The sequence below is a fragment of the Scyliorhinus canicula genome, chromosome 12 (genome assembly GCF_902713615.1).
Source record: "Scyliorhinus canicula chromosome 12, sScyCan1.1, whole genome shotgun sequence".
In the NCBI taxonomy this organism is placed as follows: Eukaryota; Metazoa; Chordata; class Chondrichthyes; order Carcharhiniformes; family Scyliorhinidae; genus Scyliorhinus; species Scyliorhinus canicula.
In genome coordinates, this window is record NC_052157.1 from 118901821 (window position 1) to 118917468 (window position 15648).

At 51.3% G+C, this 15648-nt stretch overlaps 1 protein-coding gene across 1 annotated transcript in view; it reads right to left on the reverse strand.

Annotated features, from left to right (window-relative positions):
• The window catches only part of limk1a (LIM domain kinase 1a), a 66438-nt gene extending 56358 nt beyond the window's left edge, over positions 1-10080 (reverse strand). Inside the window, exons 1-2 of the mRNA XM_038813890.1 lie at positions 9814-10080; positions 9283-9379 (exon numbers count right to left, since the gene is read on the reverse strand). Coding sequence (XP_038669818.1) covers positions 9283-9379; positions 9814-9871 — 155 coding nt within the window. The 5' untranslated portion in view covers positions 9872-10080. The remainder of the gene's footprint in view (positions 1-9282; positions 9380-9813) is intronic.
• Between the last annotated feature and the right edge of the window lie 5568 nt (positions 10081-15648).

The window sequence follows — 15648 nt, forward strand, 5'->3', positions numbered from 1 at the left end:
ACACCCCCCCCCCCCCCCCCTTGAGGCTGGGGTTGCATGGACAGGGAGCAATGGGCAGGTTAGGTGGCCAGACGTGGCAGCATCGACAGAGACTGGAGGCGGTGGCCCATGTGCAGGCCCCGCTCCACACTGAGGACCCATCTGCCCATCAGGCCAAGGAGGGACCGAGAGAGGGGGGGGGGGGGAGAAAAGAGGCCCACGATAGCCGTCACTGGTCTTCCAAACAGATGATGGGCAGAGTGTGCCGCGGGAGGCTCCGTTTCAACAAGGGGACGGTGCGGCACTTGTGCCATCACCTTGCAGACTTGGCACCATGTGGAGGAGGAGGAGGATGCACATGCCTGGTGGCCGTCAAGGCCATCGCAGCCCTGAACCTTTACTACTCAGGATCATTCCATGGTTTGAGCGGGGACTTGTGTGGCATCTCACAAGCAACAGCGCACAAGAACATCTGTGAGATCATGGATAACCTGTTTGCCCAGGCAACCAACAAAATAAACTTGACATGGACCAAACCCAACAGGATGCCCGGTCAGCTGGTTTCTCCACCATTGAAGCGATTCCCCAGAGTGGATAGCACGCATGTCGCCTACATCAACAGGAAGGGGTTCCACTCCTTGAACATCCAGCTTGTGTACGAACATCACATGAAGATCATGAATGTGTGCATGCTTCCCAGGGAGTGGGCACGACAGCTACATCCTGGCGCTGTTGGACATCCCCAGCCTCTTTGAGGACCACTCCAGAATGGCCAGTTGGCTCTTGGGGATAAGGAGTACCCGTTGAAGACCTGGCTAATGATGCCAGTATGGAGGCTGGTGTCTGATGCTGATACCCGGCACAACGAGGCCCATGCAGCCACCTGGGCTGCCATTGAGCGGTGCATTGGACTCAAGATGTGGCTCTGATGCACTGCAGCACACTCCCCAGAGGGTCGCCCGCTTTGCGGTGTTCTGCTGTGATCTCCACAATCTGGCATAACAGCGGGGCCACGGAGGTGGAGGAACATGTGGCCATCTCCAAGGAGGACGACAAGGAGACGCTAGACCCGGAGGGGATGGAGGGCGACCCCGGGGGGAGGATCCGCAGCACCAGAGAGGGTCTGACAAGCTCAGAGGGCTAGGGAGACTCTCATACTCACCTGCTTCATATAGGACCTGGCCTTGTCCGTCATTCCCCCCCTCTCCAACCACCTCCCACTTACTCACCCATCTCCCCCCCCCCCCCCCCCCCCCAACCCTCTTCCTCACCCTCGAATATCCTACCCTCCCAGGGTCTGTGTAACATCACTCATGGGTGATGGGACTGTGTCAGCAGGTTATTAGACGGCAGGGGGAGCGATGATAACCCGCTGAGAGCCAGTGCTCCTCATTCAATGCCACAGTTTGATGCCCGCTTGTCTGCTGAATGCTCGCTCACACCCATCACCTTTGTGTGGTGTGCTGGGGTTGGAAAGAGGCATCCAGGCATCAGTGTCCAGGGAGATGGGACATGGGATTGGTGCTTGACCGGCATTACAGAAGAAAATGCCAGATGCGTCATATTGGTCAAGGTCAATGATTGACGCAGTTGGGAACATATCTGTTGATAACAATCTCCCAAAGGTGCCACCCACCTTCCCCCTCACAATGCATGCAACCACCCCTCACCCCCACCCCCACACACAAAGTCCCCCAGTGCCCTCTCAGTGATCCTCAACTTGCTCAGCCTTCCATGCTCTACCGCTGCATCTAGGTGTATCCCATGATGCACATCAGAGATGGAGACAGCCAGTCTCATGGCGTCCCCTGGGGCCAGAGGGCCCTAGCTCATTGCTGTGCTACCCTGTTCCGGGTTCTGACTCCAAGACAGGTTGCCACCACTGCCACTCTGTAGGTTTGTTGGTTGCCATCCAGCGCCCCTCCTCCCGTCAGGCCTATAGAGTCCTGGGGTTCACCTTGGGATGGAGGGGCAGCTGACATCCTCCTCTGATCGCACAGCCGTGCCCAAACCTGAATCGAGCCCCGGCTGCCCCTGCGCCATCTGGCTCTGCCAGCTCCAGTGGCTCCCCAAAGTCTGCAACATGGCGTCAACGCCCTTGGCGATGCTCCTCGGTGACAGGGACATGTTCTAGAGCTTCCCGCAATGCCCACTTGCACCTGGGACACATCCCCAAGCGACCAGACATGCTCTGCAGTGCCTCAGCTATGCACACATGGTCCTGGGAGAGCTCCGCTAGCGACTGGGACATGCTCTGGAGCTGCCAAATGCACCCCCAGATTCTCTTGTGCTTCCTCTACAACCTGCGACTGGGAACATCCCCTAATGGCTGGGCCATGCTCTGGATGGCCTTGGCAATGCCTACCTCATCAAGGTCCACCTGGTAATGAGTTACGAACCCTAGCGACTGGGACACACTGTTGAGATGCTCAGCCATGGCCATCACCAACTAAGCCATGCCTTGGACACCTCCACTCATGCTGCCAATGTTGTTCACCAGGCTCTCCACTGCAGTCTCCACCCTAGCAATGTTGGCCTTGGGGCCACGCATTGCCAATGCTGTGTCCTGCAGCTGGAGCCTCTGGGTCACCTCCAATCAGCTATGGACCTACTGGAGTGTCGCCGACATTCCCCCTCTGAATCTCACAGCCGCACCCAAACATCTGCATCAGTTCCAGGTAAACTTGGTCCAGAGGGTCAGCATCAGACTGGGACCCAGCTGGGCCCGAGGATCCACCAGTCCTCCGACTGCTGTCTTGCCTGGGGGTTCCTGCCTCCACCTGATATGCATTAGCAACTGTGTGGCGTCAACGGATGTGCAGCAGAAGCCTGTCCACTAATGCTTCCCACCGATGTGAGTGTCTCCGCGATGGTGATGGATGGGATGACAGGCGTGACACTTTGATGGTGGCTTCCACGAAGCTTTCCTCAGAGGTGTTCTTGAGGGCGGCCGGAAGTTCTGGGAGAAGGGGGGGGGTGGAAAGAGAGAAAAAGAGACCATCCTGAAATTGGCCGGCACCGTTGGATGGAGATCCTGCGAAAGAATGAACATGTGGCGGGAGGATGGGTTAGTCGGTCTGGCATTAACAACTCACATGTGACAGGTCATTTGGGTGGGGGCCTGGTGGATCCTCACCTCTGCACCATATGCCAACCTCTACAGTGGTTACAGACCTGTCCTCTGCCACCCCCATATCTCCAGGGCCCGTTCCTCATACAGGGCGAGGAATCTGATGTCAGCCATTCCGCTGCCCATCTGGATCCTCTCCAGTCTATCGTGGGCCAACTTCTCCTGCGGAGACACAGAGCGGGGGTGGGGGGGGGGGGGCATTGTTAGCCACAACCATAATTCTTCGTGGGGTGGGGGCTGAGTGGGTGGCACTGCTGGGCGGAGGTGGTGTTAAGCGCATACTCATTGGGGGGGTGAGGGGGGGGGGGGTCGAGGGTCGGGTGCCCGATGGAGGTCACTGATGTTTTGACAGCACTGGGTGCCTGTCCTCCTGGTCACATACCGCGAGCTGACTGCCGCTACAACTTTCTCTCCGGCAGCATTGGCTGCCCGTGGCTGACCCTCCCATGACCCTCGCGGGATCAGGACATCCAGTCTGGCCTCGACGCCATCCAATAATCTGCCCAGGTTGGCAACCCCGAATTGTGGGGCTGGTCTTCTTGGTGGTATGGCTGCCAGCTGAGTGGGGTTGACGGTGTAGGAGCTGTTTAAGTGTTTTCGCTCCCTTGCTAGAGGGGGGGCCGGCAAACACAGTCCTGGCGAATCAGCAGGCGGGACCATCATTTACGGCATAAAGCCCGTGGGGCCTCTTTAAATGAACCAATTAATATTTATGGTGGCGACGGCCTCACCATGCTGAGCGTCAGGAACCTCGCAGCAGTTCCCGCTCGCTACCACACTTAAGAAACGTTTCCATCAAATCGTGCCCATTATGATGAATCTATTGTGGAATCCTTGGAGAAACATTTACATGAAGCCTTCGTTGGCTACTTTAAACAAGGCTTTTCAAATATTTTATTGAGTGTATCAACAGCTTGCCTTCAAAAAGAAACAGCTTCGGCTTCCAAAAGATTCCTCTCCTGTTTATTATACTAACTCTGAAGTTATAGTTGAATCAGTCAGTCAGTCAGTCAGTCAATCTGAATTCTTTAGTGAGGGATCCCACTGTTTTCCTGTTTATCCTGCAAAACATTATGACCTGTTATAGTTGCACAGTTCAGGTTGGTTATTGAACTCTCCAAGATGCCCAACAAATGTACATCTAAAATTGTATAGATTTAAACCGTGTACAATCAAGTGTCCATGGTGCAAAATGCTGTTGCGGGCACTGAAGATTGGGGGATGCATGTATTTTTCTGCATTTGAAAATATTAGTCAACAAAAACAAACAGTGCACGTATTAAGAGATGAAATGCGCACTTAAATACATGGTGGAGACATGGTCAGCATAATGCACATGGAGTGCCATTTCCTGGAATATTATCTACATAGACCCCGAGTCTGTCTCCCCTGCTACACCAAACTGAACTGAAAGTGCCACAGGCAGAGCCAGCTCTCAGGTGTTTCAAGCAAGCAGTCCTTCATCTGTGACCATACAGGGCAGGTCATTCACCTGTAGAGGCTGAGAGTCCAACGCCAACATGCACACTTTGTGGGAGTGGACGGGACAGCAATCAGGAACACAAGCCTTGGATAATTTTAAAACTATAAGCACTAGGCCGCAAGTGACAAACTAAAGCAATCTCTGCTCTGGCCCTTAAAAGCCCACAGGAGAGCGACAGCTTGGATTAGATCCAGAATAAAAGGTTTCCCTCAAATGCCACATCAAAAACTTCTACAATTGTAACAAAAAATAAATTTGGACATTTGGGGGGGGGGGGGGGAAGAGAGAGAGAGAGAGAGAGAGAGAGAGAGAGAGGAGAGAAGAGAGAGAGAGAGAGAGAAGAACCCAGGAGTTTAGTCAAAGTCTAATCAAAACACCCAAGAGCAATGGCGAGGCGTTGTAAACAGACCCAGAGGTCAGGGAACAATGTTAAGCAGAGAATCTACTAATGGGTTCAGCCAAGCAATAAACAGATAGCACAGGAGAGTAGTGCAGGAGAGTAGTGCAAAGGGATATAGGGCTACGGGAAAGAGCAACAGTCTTGGCTCAGTTGCAGCAGTCTTGCCTCAAGTCAGAAAGTTGAGGGTTTAATCCCCACTCCAGAGAAACGAGTACATAGTGTGGCCATCCTTTACATGGGATGTTTTTTTTTTGTTTTTGGTCGGTGCAGACTCGATGGGCCAAATGGCCTCCTTCTGCACTGCTGGGATTGTATGGTTTTTTTTAAAATAAAATTTAGAATACCCAATTCTTTTTTCTCAATTAAGGGGCAATTTAGCGTGACCAATCCACCTACCCTGCACATCATCTGGGTTGTGGGGGTGAGACCCACGCAGACATGAGGAGAATGTGCAAACTCCACACGGACAGTGACCCAGGGCCGAGATTCGATCTCGGGTACTCAGCACCGCAGTCCCAGTGCTGACCACTGCACCACATGCCCCCCCTTACATGGGATGTTAACCCAAGACTCTGCCTGACCACTTGAGTGGATAAGGACCTAGTTTTCTCACCAACATCTTCCTCTCATTTAACATTACCATAAACCAATCATATGGCCTGTATCTCTTTGCTGTACCAATAGTTGTGAAGCACTTTGAGCCATCTTGAAGCTGTCAAGCACCCTGCGTTGTACAAACATCACCATTGAGATTAGTCTTCCACCTTATCGTCAGTATTCAGTGAGTACTGATGGCAGTATTTGACAGACTGGCAATAAGACGATACTTTGAGACACCTCTTCTTCCTTCATAGCTTTGGGGAGTACCAGATATTACTCACAACCTGACAAGAGCCATTGCTGACAGGCCTCCATAGTTCAACAGTCTAACACAGGCTTTTAATACACAGAAGTGACCAATTATTTATACTAAACTGATAGCCGTGATGATGAGTATCAGCAGCACTACAGCAGGGGTTCCCAAACGGTGGGTTTCAGAAGTCACATTTGGAGTCATGAGCTTCTCCCAATCCCCCACCCCCACCCAGAGCAGTAATGGTGGCCATGGAAAGTGACTGCCCAGTCCAGGGGACTTGACAGAACAGCCCTGCACCACCTGGATAGATGAGGCCAACAGCATAAGGCAGACGGTGAGCCCAAAATGCTCTTTGATTTTAGCGAACACATCTAAAAGAGAGTGCCAAGTTTGTCCAGGATGTTTGTGCACAGATACAGCCCAGCAAGAGTAAATAACATTGTTGCAACTGCAAGGTTCCTTCTTGTTTATTCCTTTACTTCCCCTTTTTATTTTTGCTGTTACGCTTTTAAACCATGGTTGATTTACAGACATCTGTCTTTTGAGGCAGCCTGTATCTTTAATTCACCCAGGGAGGCGGCAGTGGCCTGTGCCTTTAATTCAAACAGAAGGTTCCATCAGGCTGTGCTGTTTTAGACTGGCGAGTGTTAGCGATGACTCAGTTTGATTGATTTAGCAGGTGGCCAATTAATGGGCCCAAATGGCTGTGCTCTGCTGGGTGATAGGTGGCGACTGGATCTGATCCCACTGGACTGTTTTCAGAGTGACAAGGTTCCAACTTGATTTCACTTTTGATTCGGTGGCCTGGATGAAGGGGTCTAACTAACTCTCGCCAAAATAAATCCAACTAATTTTCTACCAAAAATTAGAAAGAAAAACAAAAACAAGCAGGAGGAAGGGGACCCGAGATCGAAGCAGCAATATGGGAGACACAGAATCTGTGATTGGAGGAGCAACGCCTCTCAAATTCTGTCTCCAGCGCTGGCTCTTCCTCCACCAAAATACATGGGGGTGAAGGGTTGAATTCTCTGCCCCAGACATTGGATTTTCAGGGCTATCTGAGGTTTCAGGTCAAATTTGCCTGCGCTGGTGGGGAAAGGGGCGAATGGTAAGGCGGGCATTGCACAGATGTACATGTGCATCTGCACAAATACAGGTCTGTTCACTGGTGAGGGAAAGGGAATATTAAAGTCTCCTGAATACAGAGAGCTTTGCTGAAGTTTGCAATTTTTAAAATTCAGCAACATCCCTTGAAATTTTTTTTTTTAAAACTTCCATGTGATGTAGGTACACCCTCAGCATTGTTAGGGAGGGATTTCCACGATTTTGGAAAATACTGCACTGCAGTATAAAATTCCACCATTATTTCAGAAATGTGGATTACAATGCATCGTCGCTATTAGTCTGGCAGTGCCCAAAGCGAGTTTTAAACAAGTCAGTGCCTGACCGACAACAGTACATACACACCCCAATGTGAAAACCGTACCTTGCAATGTACAGAGACAACTGTGCAGTGCAGCAATTTTGTAATAACTTACACACCACTGTGACACTGGTCATTGGCCCAAAAGATGAGCCTTACAACATTCATCATTAAATATCAGCAAAACACAAATGCCTCGGCCTAGTGATGCAATCGGGTGCAAGTGCTATCGTTCAGACGTTATCACCAATGTGGAACAGTCAGACACTCCTGGCAGGACCCCAAGGCCACAAAAAATCCTGCCAAGTGAAATAGTGATTTGCTTATACTTCATTTTAGTATGCAGTATAATAGTGATTTGCCTGTACGTTTTCAATTTAGGATGCAACATTCACTGCTCACTATGTTGTCTCTAGTCTAGATGATCGCTTTGCAGAACCACTCTGTTCTGTCAACACACCTGCCTCAGCTCCCTGTAACTCGCCACTTTAATTCTCCTCCACTTTGCTTCCACTCTCGTCTTCTTGTCCTTGACCTTCAACAAACCCCAACGCAAGTTCGAGAAACGACAGCTTATCGGTTGATTCGGCACGCTTCCGCACTCAAACACAGAATCAAATCATCTTCGATCACAACGTCTACCTCTATTCATTTGGCGGGTCTTTTTTTTTTTGCTGGTTTGGTTTTTGCTCATTGCTTTTTCTATTCCTTTACTTTGCATTTGGATGACTACTATCCAACCGATCACACCTCATCTGGCCACATTTTGTTTTTAAAAACTTGTTCCATTGCCACTCCCTACGGCTTTTGTACCTCCAAACCTTTTGCCATTTAATTTCTCCTACTCACCACCGATCACTTGCCTTTTGTTCTTTCTCTCTCTCTCTCTCTCTCTCTCTCTTCCCATCTCCCCATTTCGTTGACTTTGTGTGTCTCCTGCCATGGTAAAATTCCTGTCTGTGCATGTGCACTGGTCCTCCCAGAGGTCACTCAGCTGCATCCAGTTTGTCAGGGGAGTTTAAAAAAAAAAGAACTTCCAATTTGGGCTTTTGATTTAGGAACTGATAATCAGGAAGTTCTTCACACAGGCCTGCACATCTGTTAGACTTGGATAGAGAAAAGAGATTAAATTTTTAAAGAAATCCTGATATTGCAATGGGGGTAGGTGTGGGGCGTCTGTGGACGAGAGAAGAGGAAGAGAAAACCCATGTTTTTTCCTCGTTGGACGATGGGCCAAATTGAATAAATTATTGTGATCTAGACATTGTCGTTGCACAGGTGTAGAATGCAAGTCTGGAACTCCCTGGAACACAGTACAGGTACTGAAGCAGAACTTGAGCATGAAGCTCGAGGAAACACTGGAACTGTGCATCCATGCGCAATGGTAACAAACACAGCCTTACAACAATCCTGAGTTCTATCAAAAGGTCACAGACTTCAGCTCAACTTTCCCTTTCATATCAACTTCCTCTTTCCACTGAGGCTGCAAGATCTTTTGGAGCTTTTCTATTTACAAACAGAATGGGGAGGGCTAGTAACAGCATGATGCTACTTGGTTCAGTGTAAACTGCATGTAGTGCACGTGTCTGCTGTGCACTGTTTGCTATATGTGGTATCATCACAACAATTATTGATACAACTGCTGGAGGTAAAATTGTAATTATGTTAATACATTGTGTAATTCAAATTGGTCCCAGTGCCCTTGTTAGGTACTTCACCAGCACTGTAATGCAGCTTAAAAATTATCTTCGGACACAACCTAACAAGGACAAATCAAGAATTCTATTACACGGTTTTAAACACATAGTTGGAAAAATGTGCTGAAATCCCACTGACAATGCTGATACTGTGTATTATGCAGATTATATAATATGTAATTCACATAATAAAATTGAGCTGAATCTCAGGTCAGCAATCCTCCATTGCTGTTAAATGACCAGAGTGGTGGAGCAAGGTTAATGCAAGTGCAATCTGGGGGTGCAATACAAGAGCCAGGAGTTTGGGTTCCTACCTGAAGCAGGCATTGTGCCAGTCTGTGTCAAGAGCCTGAAGATACTGACCATCATAGATAGAGCGGCCACATCCTGCACAGCATGGTAAACATCCCCCTGGAACCCAAGACAGAATGTTAACACAACACCCCGGGAACAGTAAAGAACCCAGCTGAGCCCATCCATCCGTCCTGTAACACACACTGTGCAGTACAACCTGGGCCCATCAGGACATATACACCCAGCTGGAGGCAGAGACAAAGCACAATGCGAATGGAATCCAGCAAAGGCCATGCGTCCTACAGCAGCCAGACATTAACATTCAGACATTAACATACAGCTCAGCAACTCAATGCAACAGAACGTGCAGCCAGAAAGATATATACAAGCATAAACACAACTAGGTGGAATGCAATGAAACGCAACTTCCAACAAGGACTCGGAAGCAACTCGAACAATAATATACAATTGGATGGAGGTCGGGACAGTTAAAGTCCTCTTTAAGTGCTGCGTTACTGGCTGCACTCAAACGCAGTCTGGGACAAACCCACCCTCCTCCTCTCCCATCCGATCGTCCCTCCAGGTACAGCAGAACAGCATCAACCACATCCAGAGCCGACAGTCTGAGACCCTCGAACTGGACTGCGCCGAGCAAGCTCCAATTGAACATCCAGCCACTGCAGCCCAGCACTCACTCTCTCTCCCCCCCCCCCCAACACACACAGAGAGAGAGGCTGGCCAACTAGCAACTGATCCTGAGGCTAGTGACAGGATCGCTGCAAACTGCACAACAATGCAACTCCTCCGGCAGCAATACAGTCAGGACTGAACAACACCCAGACAACTGGGTGCGAGCAATGCAGCTCCTGCATCATTGGGCATATGCAGCCCACCCAATCTACCTATAAAATTGGTCTGAATTTCACACAAGTCATGGCCAAACGGATTCATTTTTTTAATGTCCAGGCTGTTAGAGCACACAGAAAAAGGCAATGAGCTTTTTTTTTTTAAGATTAGGGGCGCTGATAAGATCCATAAAAACACACAAGTGAACCATTAATCGAATTTTTCATGCAGAATTTCAGCGTTTAAACTACCAGTGTTTCAGGAGTTGAAAAGTCCCAGCCTTGGGAATAGTATTAGTCTATTTTAGTTTGATTGGTCTAGTAGAATGGGTGGGGACATTTGATACAATTAGTGGCTCTTGCATTGTTCAGCCACAATTAAAGCTATGTTTAATTGATTGTTTATAAAGGTCTCTCTACCACTCATTTGTTGGAATAAGATTAAATTAATTAACATTCTCACTACAAAACTTCACCCTGATCTTAACAAACTTGGTAAGTCCTCAGTGAGCATCAATATTTTTAGTCACAGACCCTCAGTTATTGAGCTGGATTTTACCAGGCCTTTTGGGGGGGGGGGGGGGGGGGCTGGGAGGATGTGCTACTGGGGTTTGGGAAGGTGGGGAGGCCATGCCCGATGTCTTCCCACTGCCAAGCGGTGGGAAAGGCAGTGGCTCAGACACCTGCCGGGAACAAATTGGTCCAATTAAGTGATCAATTGAAGGCCTCTTCCCACCTCCGCGGGCATTTTTCAACATCATGGGGGTGACCTGCTGTCATGTGGGGAGACTGCCCAGTAAGACCTTGCAGCCCCCCCCAGTGGAATCATGGGGGGGCCTGCTGGTGGCAATGGCTGTCCTCTGATAGGGCCAGCAGCTCCTGGGAGGCAGGCCACTGCCTTTGGTAGGACAGCAGGTGCTGCAGAAACCACTTCATTGATGTTATGGCAGCCATGAAGGTCACAGGGAATAGATCTCCCCGTAGGCTTCGTGGAATATGAATTCCCCTGTTAAGCGGGCAGAAGCTCACCCAATAGGATATGTTTGGTGGGAGCTTAAAACCAGCTGCTCCGACTTCCGGTGGCAGCCATGGAGTAAGTGGTCGCACATTTGGTGGCTCCCGCTCAAGGTGGTATTTTAAGTCCTTTCCTTGTTCAAAGGGCAAAGTTTTGGATTGGAATGAGGTACAGGAGAACCTGAAAAAGATGTAAATCCTCTGGTGTGGTTGGTGGATGGGTTCACAAACTAGGAGTGTGACGAGAAGAAAGGAGCTGTTGGAACATGAGAGTCTTCATGGTGCACCACATGTAAAGATGGCGGAGAGTGAAGAGCAGCTGGCCTCATTGGTGACCGAGGTGGGAGCGATGCGGGAGACACAGAAGAGGCTGAAGAAGAAGGTGGAGGACCTGGAGAATCGCTCCAGATGGCAAGATTTTGAGGAATGTGGCGAAGGCATCTCCCACAAGTGTACGGAGGCAGGCATGCATGTGGCCAAAATGTTGGAGCACTTGGTGGGGAAGGGAGCCTTCGGCTGGTCCCTGGAGGTTGACTGAGGGTACAGGTTGATGTGGATGCTGCAAGTAGGCGAGCCGCCAAGGGCAATGGTGGGCGATGGTGGTGCGGTTGCACCGCTTTCGGGATAAAGAGAAAAGACCTGGGTGTAGAGCTGCCAAAGAGGAGGGCCGGGTTTAACCGGGCCTTCGATGAGGAGGTGAAGTTCTGGGTGATGTATACGACCTGCCTCTGGGTGACGTTTCAGAGGTGTGAATATTATTTTGGCATGCCAGAGGAGGCAATGGAGTTTATGGGGGACAATGGGCTGGCAGGAGAAGGGGGACATTGAACTTTGGAGGATTTGGTGAGGAGGTTTCTTTGTTCTCGGAAAACTTATCCCCTTGAAATGTTCTGTTGGTTTTGGTGGCGGTGTGTTTGGATGGCAGGTCCCTCCATGGGGGGAATATCGAAGATGAGTCCACCTTTTCTGTTTTTTGGGGAGTAAGGATGGGGGGAGGGGGCGGAGGTGGGGCAAGGAGGGGGTTCGTAGGCCTTGGGTGGGGACCACCATGCTAGCTGAGCAGGATAGTTAACGGGATTGCAGTGGGGCGGGGGGGAAGGGGTCGCAGGAGGTAGCCACGGGGAGGGGGATGGGGTTGTTTTGTTTGGGGCAGTGGGAGTAATGGTTGCTGACAAGGGTCTGGTTGTTGTTACTTTGCTGGAAAGGGAGTGATGACGATGGAGATCCGAGGGTGAGCTTGAAGGGTCATGTGACACGGGCCAAGGGCTGGCCCAAAAAGGGATATGGTTTATCGGCAGAGGAGGGGTTCTGGGAGCCCCCTGAGCAACTGGTTATGTCGAATATGAGGGGGCAAATGGGCCAGTCAAATGTCACATGTGTTCGCACACTTGAGCAGTCTGAACGTAGACGTGGGGCTGGATTCTCTGATTTTGGGGCTATGTCCCCATGCCAGCGTGGGAACGGTGGTGTTTTACGCCGATAAAATGGCCAAGTGATTGCCCGTTTTGCTGGGGGCTAGCATGCCGGCAGCGTAGAACAGCCGGCCATGCCGTGCTACGTAGCACAGGCCGCTCGCGGACCTGGCTCATGAAATAGTGCCCACTTTAGTCGGCTCACGTGCCCCGGATCACCCCTTCACAGTGCCCTCAGCCCCGACCACCCCACCCCCCCCCCATGGATCGGCCCTCCCCCGACTGTGGCGGCGATGGACTGAGTCTGCAGCCGCCGCGCCGAGTTCCCGACGGATGAGACCATACGCGACCGACGCCGTGGCGAACTCGGCCGGTCGGGGGGGGCGGAGCATCGGGGGCGGGCCTCGGGCAATGTCCTGAGGCCGTCGAAACGTGGCGCATGTACTGTCTGAGTACAGCACTTTCGAGGGGGTTGAGAATCGCAAAAGCGACGCCGCTCCTGATTTAGTCAGGAACTGCGATTCTCCGGCTGATCTCCCAGCGCGATTTCGGTGTTGGCGACCGGAAAATCCAGCCCATGGTCTTTTTGCAGGAGATGCATTTAAAGAAAGGGGACCAGACAAGGTTGAGGAAAGGATGGGTGGGGTAAGTTTTCCCCTCGGGACTGGACATGAAGTCCAGGGGGTGGCGAAGCTGGTGAACAAGCAGGTGTTCGAGGTGGGGAACATTGTGGCGGTTCCAGGGTGGAGGATCGTGATGGTGAGTGGGATGCTGGAGGGATTGTCGGTGGTCCTGATAAACGTTCATGCTCCATATTGGGATGATGTAGATTTCGAGATTATCATAGAATTTAGAGTGCAGAAGGAGGCCATTCGGCCCATCGAGTCTGCACCGGCTCCTGGAAAGAGCACCCTACCCAAGGTCAACACCTCCACCCTATCCCCATAACCCAGTAACCCCACCCAACACTAAGGGCAATTTTGCACAATAAGGGCAATTTAGCATGGCCAATCCACCTAACCTGCACATCTTTGGACTGTGGGAGGAAACCGGAGCACCCGGAGGAAACCCACGCAGACACAAGGAGGATGTGCAGACTCCGCACAGACAGTGACCCAAGCCGGAATCGAACCTGGGACCCTGGAGCTGTAAAGCAATTGTGCTAACCACTGTGCTACCGTGCTGCGGGTGTTAGTGAAGATTCCGGACTTGGACTCGCACTGGTTGATCATGGTGGCAGGGGGGGATTTTAAACTGGTTATAGAGCCAAATTGGACCAGTCAAGCCCGAGGTCGGGGAAGGTGTCGGCAGTGGCGAAGGAGCTGAAGAAGTTTATGGAGCACATGGGAGGGGAGGGAGGGTTCCCATGGAGATTCGGGAAACCGAGGGTGAAGGAATTTTCATATTTTTCCCATGTGCACTGGTAGGCGAGGACTAAATGGGGTTTGTGAAAGAGACACCGTTGTTGGCAAATGTGAAGAGGCTGGTTAATGTGATTAGGATGACTCTGGAGGGGCAGGAAGTAGCGATGGACGCGGAGAAGGCTTTCGACTGGTGAAGTGGGATATTGGTGGGAGGTGCTGGGGCAATTCGGGTTCGGTCAGGGGTTTATGGACTGGTTTTGACTGTACAAGGCACCAATTGCAAGTGTGTGGATGAACCAAGTGAGTTTGGGATATTTTGGGCTGCATCATGGGACACGGCAGGAGTGCCTGCACTCCCTGTTGCTTTTTGCCTTGGCTATAGAGCCTAGAGTCACTGGCAATGGAGCTCAGAGTGTCACAGGATTAGAAACGGATTGTGTGGGAGGGGTGTCGAGCACAGGGTTCCGCTGTAGGCGGACAGCCTGCTGTTGTATATTTCGGACCCATTGGGCGGTACTGGGGACATTATGGGAATGTTCGAGGACTTTAGCTGGTTCTCCGGGTACAAGCTGAACATTGGAAAGAGCAAGGTGTTCCCAATTGGAGGCGAGAGAGCAGGAGAAGAGGTTAGGGGAGTTGCTGTTGAATGTAGTGGGGGCAACTTTTAGATACCTGGGTATCCAGGTGATGCAGGGTTGGGCGCAGTTGCAAAAGATAAATTTGATTTGGTTGGTGGAGCAGATGAAGCGGGACTTCAAGAGGTGGGATGTGCTGCCACTATCACTGGCGGGTCGGGTGCAGACCGTAACATGACAGTGCTGGCAAGGTTTCCGTTCGTATTTCAGAACTGCCCGATGTTTGCCCCAAAGTCGTTCTTTTAATGCGCTGATCTGTGGGTTTGTATGGGCGGGAAAGACCCTGTGGTCAAAAGGGCTTTTTTGGAGCGGGGGGTCTCTACTGGGCGGTGAGAGTAGAGAATCGGCGCCATTGGCACCGGCGTGGCGCCAGTCGGGGGCTGCTCTATGCGAATCCCCAGCAATGCGTCCCTCGGGATGGGCCGAGCGGCCGCGCAAAAAATCCGAGTCTCGCTGCCGCCGTTCACATCTGGTCTTACCCGGTGGGACCTCGGTGTGCATGCACCCGGGGGGCAGCCTGGTGGGGCGGGAGGGGGGTCCGACCCTGGGGGGACCTCCGCCATTGTCTGGCCCGCGATCGGGGCCTACTGATCAGCGGGCCGGCCTCTCGGGCTGAGGGCCTTTTATGTGCCGGCCCCGACGCAACATGGCGTAGGGTTACAGGGGCCGGCACGGAGAAGGGAGCCACTGCGCATGCGCGCATTGGCGTCGTTCCCATGGTGCATGCAAAGACCCGCGATGTCCATCTGACACTGGCATCGAAAGCTGAAGCGACGTGGGTCGCTCCAGTGCCGTGCTGGCCCCCTGTCGGGGTCAGAATCGATGCTCCTGAAGGCATGTTGACGCCGTTGAGAAATGCAACCGCATTTACGACGCTGTCAACACTTAGTCAGGATCAGAGAATCCCGCCCGTGATGCTTCTCCTAGCGAGGTTGGGGCGGTACTTAACACCATTGGAAAGACGGGACAGAAAGACCATTGCTTACACATCCAGAACTCTTTCAGATTCTGAGCAGAGGTACTCTTAAACCAAGAAGGAAGACTGGGAGGTTGTGTTTGGTGTAAAACGTTTCACCAGTACGTCTATAGTAGGCATTTCATTATAGTGACCGACCA